The following is a 17,052-nucleotide window of genomic DNA, read 5'->3' as shown; positions in this document are numbered from 1 at the left end:
GCTCTTGAAGAGCTTTTACCTTCGTGCCACCCTGGCGAAAAAAACCACTGTAGTGGCGTCGTCCGACTGAATCCTCATTGCCTGATTTGTGATGGCTGAACGGAAGGAAACCAGTGCCTTCCAAACCGCATTAATCCCTGAAACTTCAGGAAGCGCCTGACTCCACTCTGTTCCAAGACCCTGACGGAACTGAGAAGCTAGATGGGCGCCCCAACCCATCTGGGAGGCATATGTGGATATCATAAACCATTGTTTCTGAGCAAACGATAGGCCCTTTGGGATTTTGCTTCTGTTTTTCCACCAGTTCAGGAGTCCTTTCACCCTTTTGGATAGGTGGAAGGGAGAGTCTAGATCTCCCTGTTTTCGTGTCCATTGGGAAAGGATGTCCCATTGCAATGGTATTGCTTCTGCCTTTGCCCAAGCCACTGCTGGGATTGCAGAAGCGAGGAGGCCTAGAACCTCATAGCATCTCTGATTGAACTTAGGTTTTTATGCAGCTTTGATACGGCTTTTAAAATCCTCAATTGTTTCACTAATGGTAGAAAAAGAGAGAGGGACTGTGAATTTCCTCTAAGACCCAAGAACTCTAGACTTCGTGACGCCATCAGCTTGGAATTTTCCAGGTTCAGGATCCAACCCTGATCTCTTAAAACCTTCATTGTAATCGTGAGATGAAGATTTAGCAGTTGTCTTTATTGGGCCTTCAGGAACCAAACGTCCAGGTATGGAACAATCGAGATACCTTTCAGACGTAAAACCACTGCTATGGATGCCAGGATTTCCGTAAAAGCTCGAAGAGCTGAGGACAGGCCAAAGGGAAGAGTTTAAATGTAAATGGAGAATCCTTTGCTTTCTTGAAACAAGAATGCTTGGGCACTTCCGGATTTGAACCCGGGACCTCTCGCACCTGAAGCGAGAATCATACCACTAGACCAAAAAGCCAGTGTTGCTAGAACCGCAAACCTGAGAAACTTCCGGGAAGATTCTGAAACCGGTACATGGAGATAAGCTAATTTAAACCAACTCTGCCATGTAATCTCCCTTTGTAAAATGTGTGTCAAAAGACAAAATACGTTCCATACGGAACTTCTGTCATGGTAAGCAGGTGTTTACCAGTTTCCATCTGGTTTTTGAACCAGAAAAAAAGGCGTGAGTAAACTCCCTGAAATACCCAACGTTTGGGTACCTCTCTACCACATTTCTTAAAGAAAAAGAGAATTTGTTTACTCTTGATGGATAGCTTGACAGTAGGAAGGATGGACGTGGTTTCGATGAAACTTTATTCTGTAACCTTCTGAAATGGTTCTTGTAATCCACCTATGAAGCACTCTTTCCTAGTCTTGGGTGAAGAACCGAAGGCGTCCTCCCATTCTTATGGCGTCAAAACTTCCTCTTTTGTCATGCCTGTTGGATTCCTGTCAAGACCACTGGCTGTTTATTTGAGGTACATAGTTGGTCTCCCATACAAGTACTAACCAGGCCCGAGTCTGGATGGCTTCTGAGATCTGACGAGATCAGGGATTTTCAGGCTGGTATGGCCATAGGCCATCATGCTTTTGAAACCTGCAAAACCGCCCTGGTAACGAAAGGACCTCTGACCCTTGTACTGAAAACTTTAATATCCCTGGGTTCTTGAATCCAGAGGCAGGGCTTTCTTCGTATCAGACATCTGTCTAACAATGTCTTCCAAAGGAGTGCCAAAAAAAAAAATAATTTTTGTTCCTTTCAAAGGGTAATTTCACATAAGGATGCCTTAGACGCAGAGTCAGCTGTCCATGTTCGTAGCCAAAGAGCTCTTCTGGCTACCGACGACAAACCCATAATCCTCGCTGATAAACAAAGAAAACTCATCTTTCAGTAGGAACAAGAGATGGGAAGGATCTGTATCAGATTTCCCATAATGGAATCTTCCAGGGCTAGTAGCCAAACGCTCTGAGCTCTGAGAACCGCTGAACCTGCAAATTCAGCTCTGCACTGATATCCTGCGGCCTGGAATATTCTACTACACGAAGTTTCGGCCTGTTCGTCCATTGGGTCTTTAAGCCCTGAGACTTCGCCAATGGGTATAGTGGTTTTCTTTGATAGCTGGTCAATCTGAACATCCACTTAGGAAGATCTTCCCATTTTTCTCCAGACTGTAGCTTGACTTGAACGTACGTCTTTCAATGATGGAGATCCAAGATTTAAGGAGACATTGGGAAACCTTTAACCTTACCCTTGGTAGGTTCAGTTTCTTGTACCGCCGTCGTCACTTCTTTAATACATTTCTTCAGCTCTTCTGGTGGAAACCCCTCCTCCACACTTGAAGCCAGGCTGGAAATATCCGAAGGCGAAGAGACGTCAGACACAGAAGGAGATCTTTTCCTCCTACGCTGTGTGGGCAGTTTCTCCCGAATAGCTTCAAATGTCTGGGACAAATTTTCCTGAAACCCGCCCAGGAAGGATGCCATATCAGTCTGCTCGGCTTTTACTAGCCGATCCGTTGCGCACTGATTGCATGTATTTTTGCGACATCCGTCAGGTAGAGGTAACGCACATTCCAGACAACATAAGTGCTTAGATTTACTTGTGGTGTTTGGAACAGAAGTTGACATCTTGTCTATATCTGTCTTATCTGGAGACATAGGACTTATTCTAGAAGCATGCATAAAAACAAAAGATGAAAAAAAGGAGAGTTCAATAGTTAAACCTCACCTTAAATCACCTAAGATCCGTGTAGGAGGGCAGGTGACACGGAGAACCAGAACTGTACACCCACCCTTGGGGTCAGGAAGGTCCTGCACAGCCATGTATCCAAATTTTAAATTTGGCGCCAAACACCGTTTCGCGCATGCTCAGTAGCGTGATTCTGTGTTTGGTGGAACGCAAAGCCTCCCGGGCGTGCGTTCCACCGCTGTGCGCATGCGTAATGAGCAATGAAGGAGAACCGCCTGGGAACTCCGTCAGAAAAAAACCACAAAAGACAGTACCCGGTCACGTTCCGTAACGCGAACCCGGAAGTACTGTTGCCGCTCAGTTCCCGCCCGGGAAACTATCGGGCACTCACCTCCCGGTCAGCAACCTGTGCTGAACGCACCAAATCTCCACCTGCACTGTGGGGGAACCTGTCCGTCCCGTTGCCGGGACAAGAAGAACTGGTGAGTGTCTCTGAGTTACAGCTTATATGGAGGCAGCAGGCGGAGCACAGCATTTAAATTCTAAAGAAGGGGGAGCTTCTTGTCCAGAATCCTAAGGAACATCCCACTTGTAAGTACTGCCACTATACGAAGGGAAAATTGGTGTGCAGTTATATCCAGAACAGCTAAAAATATTCATTGTTTGAATTTACTGGAAGCATTATATAAAGTAATAAATAGATGGTACCTTGTCCCTACCAGACTAGCCAATATGTATAGCTCGACTTCACCACTATGTTGGAGATGTAAGCAACAGTTGGGCTCTTTCATACACATTTGGTGGGAATGTGAGATTGTCAGAAACTTCTGGCAGGAAAGTTTTGTTACTCTTGATAAATTGATTTCTAAGCCTATTCCTAAATTTCCAGAAAATGCCATTTTACATCTAAACATTGATTCCTTATCTCAGAAGGATTTGACTACTTATACTCATTTTATGATAGCAGTAAAGATAATAAGAGCTAGGAATCGGAAAAATTCATTACCCTTTTCTTTAGACAAACTCCTATCTCAGGTTAAGTTTCAATTGGGAATGGAATCCCAACTAGACAAGCTATATGGTAAAGATCTGAAAGCTGAAGACTATATAGCACCTTTTGGCTAGAAAAGTTATAAAGTGAATATGGTGATTATGGTTGTCCCCGAGTGACAGAATGTCCAGGTCACACCTAAAGACTAAAGGGTGGAAAACTAGTATAAGACTCTAATGTGACCCTGGAACTCTGTGCCCAATCTGTAGATCTCCCCTTGCTCTCCATTTGGCATGAAAGTTGATGTATTTGTATGTATATACTGTACAATGACCTTTTGTATGATTTCGATTGAATTCTGAACATCATGTTTTATGTAAGTAAGGAAGAAAAGAAAAATACACCTACCATTAAAATTATAGACGTGTAAAATCAGCAGTGGATCAAATACTTTTTTCCCTTACTGTATTTTCTATAAAACATATAATAAGGTTTGCTGTTCCGAAGGGGTAGAAGATTCACTGAATTTTCTGAAGCATAAAATAAATAGCTTATTTGGTGGACATGTTACAAAGGGTATGTTTGTTATTATCCCTAAGTTTTAATACGTGTCATACATGTGGGCCGCAAATGGTACTTGTTTGATCTCAAGTTTGACATTTTTTAAAGAGAACTTTTCTCCTGCATTGTCTTTTTTATGGAACAGGTGTCACACAGAAGCTGTTTTACCATTAAAGAGACAATCATCTTATAGCAGTGGTCATGATATCGGTTATCGGTGCAAGCCTTCCCGTTTCAAGATGTTTGGGATTGGAAGGAAAAGAAAATAGTAAAAAGGGAATTTCCCAAGGGGTCTTTATGCCATTCCCTCTTTACTGTGGATGTCATAATTAGCAAGTTACAATAATAGCACGGAAGACCCTATTTATAAAGTGGGGATACTGAATTCAAAAGTGACTTCAGTGTAGTGCTCCTCAAAGCACACCTAACAGTCCAGGATTTAGGGATTACCTGGATGCATCTAAGGTATTTAGAGAAAAAAAAGAGAGAAAAAAAAACACCTTCGAGTCTAAGGTGTTTTTAACTTTTTCTAAACACCTCAGACACACCCAGGTAATCCCTAAGTCCTGGACTGTTCTGTTCTGTTAGGTGTGCCTTGAGGAGAGTGTTGAGGAGCACTGCTCCAGTGTAACAAAATAAAGTGACAGACAAAAAAAGAACAAAAATCAGTTTTTAACACAATAAAATCTATTTCATTATCGCTGTATATATACACACACATTTATATGAAAGAAGAACAAATTAATTTACAAATAAGCAACATTGATGAAATAATGAAAACAAAAAAATGAATGAAAGAACATATGAATAGATACATTATGCTTTGGTTTAAGATAAAAAATATTTTGATTGTTTCTGGGGGTTCAATAAGCACTAGCGAAACGTAGTTGGGCTTAAAAAGAGGAATACCCACAAAAGAGTTCAAATAAAACCAAACAAAGTTCAATTCACTAAATGTTCTGTTGGTTCAGACAAGAAAAAAACACGTTTGTGGTTTCTAAAAGTTTAGATCCATGCAACAAACATCAGTTAATTACCTTTTCCCTCTGCTGGAGAGCATAAGACACAGGTGCAGTCAGGCACAGAATGATCCGAAGGATTTCTGGTAAGTATGGGCTAATTAGGTGACCGAGATTTTTTAGTACAACTTCAAAGCTATTGAATAAACCGTGCTGACGTCCAAGCGGAAGCACCTTTGACAGATCCAAGCTTTCGATAGACTGCATCACTGAAGCAAGGCATGGTCCTAAAATGTAAGAATAGAGTTAATGTTAAATAAGGTAGAAGAAGACTAGAAGAATAACATCCAGATATTAGAGGAAAATAATGGTCCTCAATCATTCATAAAGGCCCTTATACCTGAATAAATGAAAACGTGGCCTTCTCAACATTGGTTTACATCTTACCTCTCCCAATGCTCAGTTCGTATCTCCATAAAATTTGTGGAGGGGATGTAATTAAGCTTTTGGATTACAAAACTGATTTTTCTAATGAAAGTCTTACGGCCTTAATTCTATTTCAGATTTGACTTGCTTTGTCTAAGCGAATCTTCCTATTTAATAAAATCACCTGTCTGATAGTGCTAAGGGCACAAGAGAGTATTGTGCTTGTTACTATAATTTGCTAAATGGATTGTTAATAAAATTATGTTTTGGCAAACATTTTTGAAATCCTGGAGTTCCAGAAAACCTTTTGTTTCCCAGATGATACATTAACTCCAAACTTACATAGGAATTGGATGTTTACTGCTTGAGGGTTTCCATAGCAACCCGATCCTTCTAGGTGAGTAGTGAATAACGGGCATCCTAATTTCACAGATTGCCTAGATTTTGATAGATTTCTAACACATGAGACCTCCCACCTAATTAAAGCAAAAAGGGTTTATTTGGAGGTGATCCATCAGTAACATGATATCCTGGTGAAACACGTTTGGTGATTCACTTGCACTGTACTGGGGACTGTAAGAATACCACCTGGCATATGGAAGTTTGTGGAGAACAGCAGCAAATAGCAATGTCCAGGAACCGAAGACTTATCGGTACAAGGCAAGCAGCTTCGCCAGTCTGCTAATTCCTGATACAGCTTGCAACTAAATATAGTGAATTGAAGGGAAACCTGACCTACTACTACCCCAACGGGAATATCTTAAGAGACAGTAATTGTTTATTTTATAACTACCGTATATACTCGAGTATAAGCCGAGTTTTTCAGCCCATTTTTTGGGCTGAAAAACCCCAACTCGGCTTATACTCGAGTCAAGGTCTGTATTATGGCAATTTGCATTGCCATAATACAGACCGGGGGAGAGGGGGGCTGGCAGAGAGCGTTACTTACCTGTTCTGCAGCTCCTGTCAGCTCTCTCCTCCTCCGCGCCGTCCGTTCAGCACCTCGGTCAGCTCCCAGTGTAAATCTCGCGAGAGCCGCGGCTCTCGCGAGACTTACAGTGTGAGCTGATAGAAGGAGCTGCACGGACGGCGCAGAGGAGGAGAGAGCTGACAGGAGCTGCAGAACAGGTAAGTAACGCTCTCTGCCAGCCCCCCTCTCCCCCCCACTGAACTGCCACTGGACCACCAGGGAAGGAGAGCCCCCCTCCCTGCCATGTATCAAGCAGGGAGGGGGGACGAAAAATAAAATAATAAAAAAAAATAATAATAATAAAAAAATAATAATAAAAAAAAGGGGATATAAGGACCACTGTGGGGGGGGGGGGGGGGGTATAAGGACCACTGTGGGGGGGGGGGGGTATAAGGACCACTGTGGGGGGGGGGGTATAAGGACCACTGTGGGGGGGGGGGTATAAGGACCACTGTGGGGGGGGGGGGTATAAGGACCACTGTGGGGGGGGGGTATAAGGACCACTATGGGAGGGAGGGGGTGGGATAAGGACCACTATGGGAGGGAGGGGGTGGGATAAGGACCACTATGGGAGGGAGGGGGTGGGATAAGGACCACTATGGAAGGGAGGGGGGGATAAGGACCACTATCGGAGGGAGGGGGTGGGATAAGGACCACTATGGGAGGGAGGGGGGGAGAAAAGGAACACTATGGGAGGGAGGGGGGGATAAGGACCACTATGGGAGGGAGGGAGGGGGGGGATAAGGACCACTATGGGAGGGAGGGGGATAAGGACCACTATGGGAGGGAGGGGGGGGATAAGGACCACTAGGGGAGGAGGAGGGGAGGTCAGGACATATGGGGGGGGGGGGCAAATATCCTTGCACCGGCCCTGCACACACTGCATTCATACACACACTGCATTCATACACACACTGCATTCATACACACACTGCATTCATACACACACTGCATTCATACACACACTGCACTCATACACACACACTGCACTCATACACACACACACGCTGCACTCACACACACACACGCTGCACTCATACACACGCTGCACTCATACACACACACTGCATTCTTTATACACACACTGTAAATAAATATTCAATTAATATTCAATTTTTTTAGGATCTAATTTTATTTAGAAATTTACCAGTAGCTGCTGCATTTCCCACCCTAGTCTTATACTCGAGTCAATAAGTTTTCCCAGTTTTTTGGGGAAAAATTAGGGGCCTCGGCTTATATTCGGGTCGGCTTATACTCGAGTATATACGGTAGGTCCAGAAATTCCCAGACTGGGAAGTACATTTTGAAAAATAATTCTGATACAGATTTTGAAACAAAGGATGGAGGTAGAACTAGTAATTCTGTGACTATGGATTATACTTCGCCATTAAATTAGAAAAAAATGAGTTGTCAAAAATGACAAGGACTTCCGATTATCAAAGATGTTTGGCCCTTAGAGCGTGAGGCCATGAGAAGGAGACGGAGAAAGACCAAAGTCCCAGTATGTGTTGTGACAGACTGAGAAGTGAATACAATAAATATACTAAAGGGACCCTATAGTCACCCAGACCACTTCAGCTCAATGAAGTGCTCTGGGTGCCAGGTCCCCCAGGTTTTAACCCTTCAGATGTAAACATAGCAGTTGTTTACATTGCAGGGTTAATCCAGCCTCTAGAGGCTGTCTTCCTCACAACCGCTAGAGGCGCTTCTGCGACGCTGAATGCGAAAATCGACTGTTTGAATGCGCGAGCAGCTCTTGCCGCGCATTCCGCTCCACTCGGGAGCTGACGTCGGCGGGGGAGCCCGGTGCTGGATTAAGATAAGTGAAGGGGTTTTAACCCCTTCAGCGCCAAGGGAGGTGGGCCCTGAGGGTGGGAGAGTCCTAAGGATGATATAGTGTCAGGAAAACAAGTTTGTTTTCCTGACACTATAGTGATCCTTTAAACCTTTCATTGGTTATCCTTACTAAAGATCAGTTAACTCTGTAGGGCAAAGGTCTGCCATTTGCAACCAACATATTTAACCTGATTGATCCCATAGTAGATACAATATCAATAATACATTAGGAAGTTGACTCTTGAATACTCTAAGTGCCAAAGCAACTTGAGCTTAACAAAGCAGTATTGGTGAATATATCATGCCCCTGCAGAGTCACTGCACAATGCTTTGCCATTCAGGAGGCAAATCACTTTGTTTATGCAGCCTACCCACACTCTTTTGAGAGTCTTTTGTGGCAACCTCCCTATGTAAGAAACCACTTGTCCAGGTTCATATTTGCCTAAGAATAAGCTTTGGGTAAAACAAAATCATCAAGATGAAGTTTGTTGCTAGGAAAATAAATCATGTGCTGTCTGAAGTGTTTCTTAAAGTATTGAAATATGTGTTTTCACAGACACCCACTTCTACAAAGGTCATATAAGCACATTATGTTAAAGGAGATAGTGTTCCATTAGGCAATTTTACTTTTACTACTTATTAGCACATTGAACTTTTGCCAAATGCTAATCTAATGGATTTTTCCTGTTCATAGCTCAATACACACACACGTCAAAGAAACACTTTAAGCACAAACAAAAAAAGCTTAATTGAGTGGTTTTGGTGTATAGAGCATGTCTTAGAGAAACCTCCTCACTTTCACTGATGTCTTGATCCAGGAGAAGTCAGAAATCCAGTTAAATATAAAACCATTTATTTCTTATAATAAATATTTTTATACTTACATGGATTTCTGACTTCTCTCTCCTCCTGGATCAAGACATCGGTGGTTGTGAAAAGGTCTCTCTAGCCCCCCACTGCTACCGGGGGAGGACCCCTTAAGACAATTTTAAGTTACACATTTTGTGAATGTGATTTAATTAGCATGTCCCTTTGCAATTTTGTGACTATATTTTGTTAATATTTATTTTCAGATTGTACAGCCGTAACCCATTTTTTCTACATACACACGTTGGTTGGCTAGGGCTGCGTGAGCAGAAACAAAAGTGATTTAACTTCTAAGTGGCAGAGAATTGAGCAATGAGACTGCAGAGACATGATCTACACACCCAATCTGCTTCAATAATCTAAAGTTGTTGTGGTGACTATAGTGTTATAGTGTCTCTTTAAGCATTGCCATAGTAAAAAAAAAAAAAAAATTCCACAGCATTGAAAATGATCTCATACCTTCTTTGAGATGTTTCACCGGCTCGTACAGAAGATCAAGAAACATTCGGATCTCCTCCGGCTGGGAGCCAGCCAAGAACCTTAAAACAATCGACATGCGGGTTCCAGCAGCAGACTTTCCCTGCGTCTTGCTACCTGTTTTGCTCCTCATACGGCCATAAAGAAGTCTTGAAGAGAAGTTTAAAAATGTAAACATACGTACGAGTAAAGATATAAATTTTGCTAGAGGAGGGAAAAAAATACAAATACATACATATATATATACACAGTGCATGTGGGTGTCATAACAGTGTTGCCCATGTCATGTATCCAATGCGATATGGGTGGCATGTGAAATGATAAAAGTTGACAGCCAAAGCTCCGCCTTTTGTTCAAGCATGGCTTTGTGTAGTCTCCAATTTTTGGAATCTTAAGATTAAAAAACAGTCCAAAAAAAAAAAATAGCAACCAAGTTTTTTTTTTCTTCTTTAAAGGGGAAATGTCATAGCCAAAACTAATTATGCTCCTGTTACATTAGAATACATTTCATCTATATGTTGTGCTAGCAAATGTACAGATTGGGGAGGTGGGGGACTATTTAAAAATTGGTCTTTCTCCAAGTTGTCAATCAATTATTAAGCATAGACTCAATGTCAAAGAATTGATAGACAGGGAGAACAGAAGAGACCTCTTCCAGGAGCAATGCTGTGGTTGCTATGGAACTCCAAAGCCAACACTGCTAGCGCTGACTAGGGAGGATATGAACAGAGTGACTGGTGTTACTTAAATGCCAACATGCCAAAAATGAAGCCAAGCAGGGTAAATCACTGAAGACACTGGGAGGAAAGAGGGCAGGCTGGAGGTAGGTGTAACAGAAGAGTAACACCTACCTCTGTTACTGTAAGAACAATGCAGCGTAGGAACAGATGGTGAGGACAGTCATGACAGATTCACTTTAAGGGGCTGATGTGCAAAGTGTAGCGATTTTGAGTGCATATACAAACCTCATGAGAACAGGCATGAGATCAGGTCTGTGAATGGCTTTCACTATGGAGTTTTCTTCAGAGACGCTAAAATGGACGATTTCATCTTTAAAGCTTTTATCTTCCAGTAAATTTTGCAGGTTCTCTCTGACACAAGTGAAGAAACAAGCAACAATTCAGAATTCATAAAACTGACAACTAATAAAAAGCTAAACATTCACAGAAACCTTATTTGGTTTGGTTTAAGATATCACTATAAATTAGTTAAACAAGGGGATATATATTGCACTTTGTGTCTGACGCAAACTGCGGTCAACGAGTTTAAGCTCTCTTGCATTGTAGCAACAGCTAAATGATCGTCTCTCCTAGCGTACGACACCATCAGTTGTTTACTGCCCCTTCAATCGTGATCTCCCATAAAAACACTAATTGCTTTGTCAGCGATAAAGATAGAAACCACAACGGAAGGTTGCTACATATACATTGGTTTTTGGGATAGGAGGTTTTAATAATTGCAGTGGTGTTCATAGGAATGCAGCATTATACTGCCATTAAAAACGACAACATTAATAAAACGCAGGTTAAAGTTGGAGGAAAAGTTGGGTGTAAAGGTATGTAGGATTAGGGTTCAAGGGGGATTTTTGGAGGTACACCCCTTTCTTTCAGTACCTTTATCTTTAATCCTAAATCTGCCTAAATATATGTAAATAAACAGAGTTATTGTGCTGCTGCATTATTTTTTATTCAGCAAAATTGCTACCATGACTATATTTTTATGTCGACTTTTAAACACGATAAGTTTTAAAAGTAATTCTGATTACTGTCCAACTGCTGAATAAGCTACACAGCTAATACTAGAACGGGCAAATACATTTATATTGATACAATCTATTTTAAATACACGTTTAATTGCTTGAACACAGTGAGATATTCCCTTGTACTCTAAGCACAAAAGCCAATGTTTGAACACAACCAGGTACATTACTTGTAGGGAAGCAGATGGGGATGCCTGTAGCTTAGAATACAATCCAAGGCAACTTTCTGCACATTCTGATCTTGGTGACACAGTAACTGGGGAACAAAACAAGAAACGAGAGTTGTGAAGTAAAATCGCACCGAGCATATTTAAAGGGGACATGTATACATGAGAGGGATTACAAGAGAGATATCGATAAGTAATCACCCACAAGTAAAACACCCAGTAAGTGGCTGGACATTGGTGGGAAAAAACATTGCATTGATAAGAAAGCTTAGAGGAGCACATGTAAACTAATTCAAGATAATGGAATGACCACAGGTACACAATCTTGACAACAATACACAGACTGGCATCTCTAAAACTAAAATGTATCTAAGCAGCTTGCAGGCTTTCATTTCGTCACCTAAGCGTGATCACCATGAATGGACGCCATATAAAGGAAAATCCTTGTATGGTCTGATGAACATCAATTTCTACATAAAGATGGCAGGACCAGAATTTAGAGCGAACTACGTGGATTTAGTGGTACAAAGTAGTGACTGTGATGGAATGATGTTTTATTAGGATAATTAAGGCCTCTGACGGAACATAAGAAGAGGAGAGAGGAGTATAGCAAAGGGGCAGATTAAAAGAAACAAAACACAGGGAGGAAAATTGAGAGAAGCTGGGTGGAGTGAAAGGCAGGGTGGATGGAGACCACTGGGAGCAGAAGAGTTAAGGGAAAGCCAGAAGGGGAGTAGAGGAGAGGGAGAGAAACTAGGAGATGCAAAGTGGAGGATAATGCAGAAGAGAACAGGGCAGAATATGAAAGACAGAGTGGAGGGAAAGAAAGTAAGAGTCGCAAAATTCAGAGAAAGAAAGAGTGGACAGAGCGAAGGGAGAGCAGCTTAATGAGGGGAATGATAAAAGGTAACAGACTGGAGGGTCAGAAAGTTAGAGTCACAAAGCAGAGGGGAAGATTGAGAGAAGCAGTGCAAAAGGGAGATAATCTGAGAGCAGAATGTGAGCACAGACAAAGGGAAAGAAAGAAAAAAGCAGCTTAATGGAGGGAAAGACAGAAGGGAATAGAACAGAGGGAAAGGGAAAGGAAGTTAGAGCCACAGAATGGATGGAAAGAAAAAGTGGAACCGAGGAAAGGGGAGAAAGTAAACAGATGGAAAGAAAGTAGAAAGAGAAAATGTGAAGCATAGAGAGATCCTTTGGGAGGGCAAACAAGGGTATTTTTGGCGCAGAAATCAGCACTGCCTTGATAGCAAAACAGCACGGCTGGTTCACACAATGATCTCCATTATTGCTGTAAACATATTTAACAACAAAATAAAACTGTAACCTTACATTAAGCATGCTTGGTTTATTACACTATAAAGGTTATATTATGACAGAGTTGAACTTTGGTCCGAAAAATTAACTGCAAAAGCAGCGATGTATGTTACAAGGTATATAAGGATGCATTCCCCAAAGCCATTAAATGTCAGGAAAAAAGCAACACAGGTTTACTTAAAAGTCATTCACTTTATAGAGATTTACTTTATCTCCCTTTTTTTTTTTGGACGAAGATATAAACGATAACATTACGCAGATACGGAAAGTACATATTTGTAACAAATTCTTAAAAAGATGCATTAAAAATTGAATGGGGAGCACAAGGGATCTCGACATAAACAAGAATTAGTTCTCAAGAACAGGTGCAACGTGCTAACCCTCCTGTCTTAGTAATAGTAAGCTATTATTATTTCTCATTATCAAGTTGAGAAACGCCAATCACCTGCCACCACCTCCTGCTCAATCATTACTATGTGCAATACTCACACACCACCTAACACGCAGTACCATGGGTGGCACGGAGACACAGAGCAGGTAGTGCACATTTTGCTATGTGCAACAACATCATTTTAGAAACAAACATAATTTAATAGCTTTACAAGTGTCCTTCCTGGTCATCTTTTGAAACATTGATATCATGTAGAAAGGAGTAATACTTCAAACTAGTATTAAATGACCAGAACAGATTCACATATACCAGCTTTTTAACCCAGGGCACCAGCAGAGAAAAAAAGATTACCTGTGTATAGAGCTCATGGAGCTTGGGTTCCAGATATAACGCCCGCGGATTAGAAAACTTGGAAAATACTTTCAAGTGAGCAATGAGTTGCCTGTAGACAAAATAAGAGATAAAGGTCATTTTGGGGATCAAACACTAAACCTGTTCCCCACCCACCTCACTGACACACACTTCAAATGAAATAATGTGAAATCGGCTTTGAATTAGAAAGGGTGGAAACCAGATTAAGTCCCCAAATTGAACTGCAAGTATTTACAATTTGAAGATAATTTCACTGTTCATGTTTGGACAAATGAGAAATCGATATTTTGCCAATGTTGCAATCGGGCACAGATTGGTCATTACAGCTACAGGCTTCGAAGGTTTAGCGAGGCCAATTCTAATTTTATAAAGATAGAAACACTCTGTTTTATTGATTTAAATTTCACTAAACCGTTTTACTAAGTTAATTACATGTATATAAGAAAAAGTAGGAACTATTGTGTATCATGCACTCTACTTTGTATGAAGTATATTTACTGAAAACCCAGAAAAAACAGAGCACTGATTAATAAACAGGTGCCATGGGGGCGTGGCTTGGAAGCCGAGCAAGATGGCCGCTTGAACCCGGAGCTCCCCGTAAGGCTCCAAGCACAACCTCGTCTAAAGCTTCGAACTGCCTAGAAAATGGGCAAATCACACGGGGCAGCCCACAGCTCCAAACCAACGGACACCCCGAGAGGTACGGCGAGCACCAACGCTTCCATGCGGCGGTATCTGTCCACTCCGGCAGACCGCGAGGCACAGGCCTCGGACGAATCCCCGTCCTCGCCCTCCCTATGCGGAGAGGAGATCCTGACCGAAGCACCAACACAACACCCAGCGGATACTCACCCGGAATGGCTGCACATCCTCCGAAGCCTACCGACCAAGTCAGACCTGGCAGAGGCGAATAACGAACTACGGGCCTCAATCAAGTTAGAATTGCAGGCCATGAGGGAGGAGTTTGGCGGCCTCAGCCAGAGGGTGTCCCAACTCGAGGCAGACTGCGACCACGTGCAAGCGGCGCAGTCTGCCAACACAGAAACCCTACAGCTCACTGTACAACGCATGCAGCAAATGGCGTTCCACCTGGAGGATCTTGATAACAGAGGAAGGAGGCAGAACATCAGGATAAGGGGAATACCTGAAGAGGTAGATGATAATGCACCTATACAGACTACCCTGCTGGAGGTTTTCAATAACCTACTAGGCCGCACACCCCAGGTACCGATTGAACTGGTGAGAGCACATAGAGCACTCAGGCCGAAGGGCCCACCGGGTAGCTTCCCCAGAGACGTAATCTGCTGCCTGGCAAGCTACCAGACAAAGGAGGAGATCCTGCGCAGAGCCAGAGAGGCTGACAAAGTACTGCTGGAGGGCAAAGAACTTCAACTGTTCCCGGATCTGTCCCCCACCACCCTGGCCTACCGCAGGGCCCTGCGCCCTTTCACCAGGCAGCTCCAAGCGAACAGAATCAAATATAGATGGTGCTTCCCGAACGGTTTGCAAGTGCACACACCAAAAGGCCCGTTTACGATCAAGGAAAGGGCAGACATGGAGGCCCTGGGAAGGGAGCTCCAAATCATGCCGGCCCCGCTACAATGGCCGGACCCTCTCACCCTATATACGCCGACACCTACACAAAATAAGAGAACGCAAGATACAAGCTGCCAGATTCTACGTACCACCCGTCAACAAGCCACGGGTCCTAGAGGACTGTGAGGAGCAGAAGGAAAAGCCAGCGCCTAAATTTGGAACCAGCTGAGGAGTTGATCCCACATAGGGGAGTTCTCTCCCCCACCCACCTACACCCTAACTTGCCGCGATTACCACCGTCTGACACCCCACTACTGGACACATACACAACCTTAGCGGACATAACGCTATCTGGACTACACGGCTCATTTTGCAGGCCACAGAAAGGACATTTTTTACCGCAGGACTACCGAGGACACTGACCCCTCCATCCCAGAAAAAGCTAACTGGAGATCCCAGATCTACTGACTGAACCACGACCCGGGAATCAAGGACCGGTGGCAGGGGGTCGGAAGAAACCAAACGCAAGTACTTAGTGTAGCTGGCCGACAGGCCAGAGAGACTCTTGGTTTCACACCGTATTAACATACCAATTAGGAGATAACGTTAACAAGTAACGGGGAGAGGAGGGAGGGGGATGTACAGAGGGGTAAAACTGTATATGAAGCGATTTAATGTATTGGGAGGGAACCGGGAGGGTGATAGACGACCGACGCGGGCAACCGCATTCCCCCCCAGAAGGGCCTAGTGATGACCTTCCCAGGAGCAGGCCGGGGGACGGGGGCCCGCGCCGCTCCGACATGCAGGGGTGAGGAGAGGGGGAGGAGGGAGGGGAATGATGTAATGGCTACGAGTAATAACACCAAGAAGTTTATATATGATGGGAACCGGGAGCTAGTGGATAGAAAAGGACAGAATCGGACAGACCCTTATATCCCAACCCCAATGCTTTATGACCGAAACTACCCGAACGGCACACACACGGACATAGGGAACAGGAGGGGAGAAGACAGGGGGGAATACACCAGCTGCTGCACAAGTACCGACGCATAGGAACGCACCCATGGGGACGGACGGACGCATAAGCAGGCAGATGTGGGGGGGGGGGGGGGGAGGGTCCCGAGACCGGGATACTGAGGACATGGGCGCTGACTGATCTAAGGCAACAGAAGCAAAAAGGAAGGCTCACGCCTGAAACTGACTGAAGGGGGAATACCTTAAAGTTGATGTTTTAATATGTTTATGTAAAAGGTTTTACTGTATGTTTCATGTTACAAAACACAATATGGGTTTCAACTGACCCGACACCACGCAACGAGATAGAGACGAGGTTACTAAGCACGCATCCAATCACTTGGAGCCCCATAGGGGACGACTAGGGTCACGGACCGAGAGACGAAGACAACACCGGATAGGGTTAGTGAAGGGTACACCCCACACTTAATCACCTACCCGCTGATAAAGCCGAACTTCTCGGCATTCCTTCCACTCCCACAAGGGAGAAGCGCCACTCTCAGGTGGCCGACACGAAAACCCTAGAGAGGGAGAGAGTTAGTACGGTCACCTAGACGCAAATTCCCTAACGCTGCAGAGACAGCGGACACTACAGACAACACACACACATATCCCACAGACACGACCATCCCTCCAACCCGTAGCAGCCGGGGTTCCGGACCTGCCGAGACAGGCCCTAGAATGACGCTAACGCCTGCTAACCTCACGTTGATTACAATCAACGCAAGAGGTCTGAATAAACCCGAAAAAAGAT

General features: G+C 43.6%; 1 protein-coding gene across 1 annotated transcript in view; it reads right to left on the bottom strand.

The window, feature by feature from the left end:
- Positions 1–17,052, bottom strand: part of UTP20 (UTP20 small subunit processome component) — a 110,934-nt gene that overhangs the window by 52,817 nt on the left and 41,065 nt on the right. Inside the window, exons 23-27 of the mRNA XM_063447177.1 lie at positions 13,728–13,818; positions 11,672–11,757; positions 10,708–10,833; positions 9,725–9,891; positions 5,245–5,453 (exon numbers count right to left, since the gene is read on the bottom strand). Coding sequence (XP_063303247.1) covers positions 5,245–5,453; positions 9,725–9,891; positions 10,708–10,833; positions 11,672–11,757; positions 13,728–13,818 — 679 coding nt within the window. The remainder of the gene's footprint in view (positions 1–5,244; positions 5,454–9,724; positions 9,892–10,707; positions 10,834–11,671; positions 11,758–13,727; positions 13,819–17,052) is intronic.

This window comes from Pelobates fuscus, chromosome 3, assembly GCF_036172605.1.
Source record: "Pelobates fuscus isolate aPelFus1 chromosome 3, aPelFus1.pri, whole genome shotgun sequence".
NCBI classification, from domain to species: domain Eukaryota; kingdom Metazoa; phylum Chordata; class Amphibia; order Anura; family Pelobatidae; genus Pelobates; species Pelobates fuscus.
This window is presented reverse-complemented; position numbering and strand designations above follow the sequence as displayed.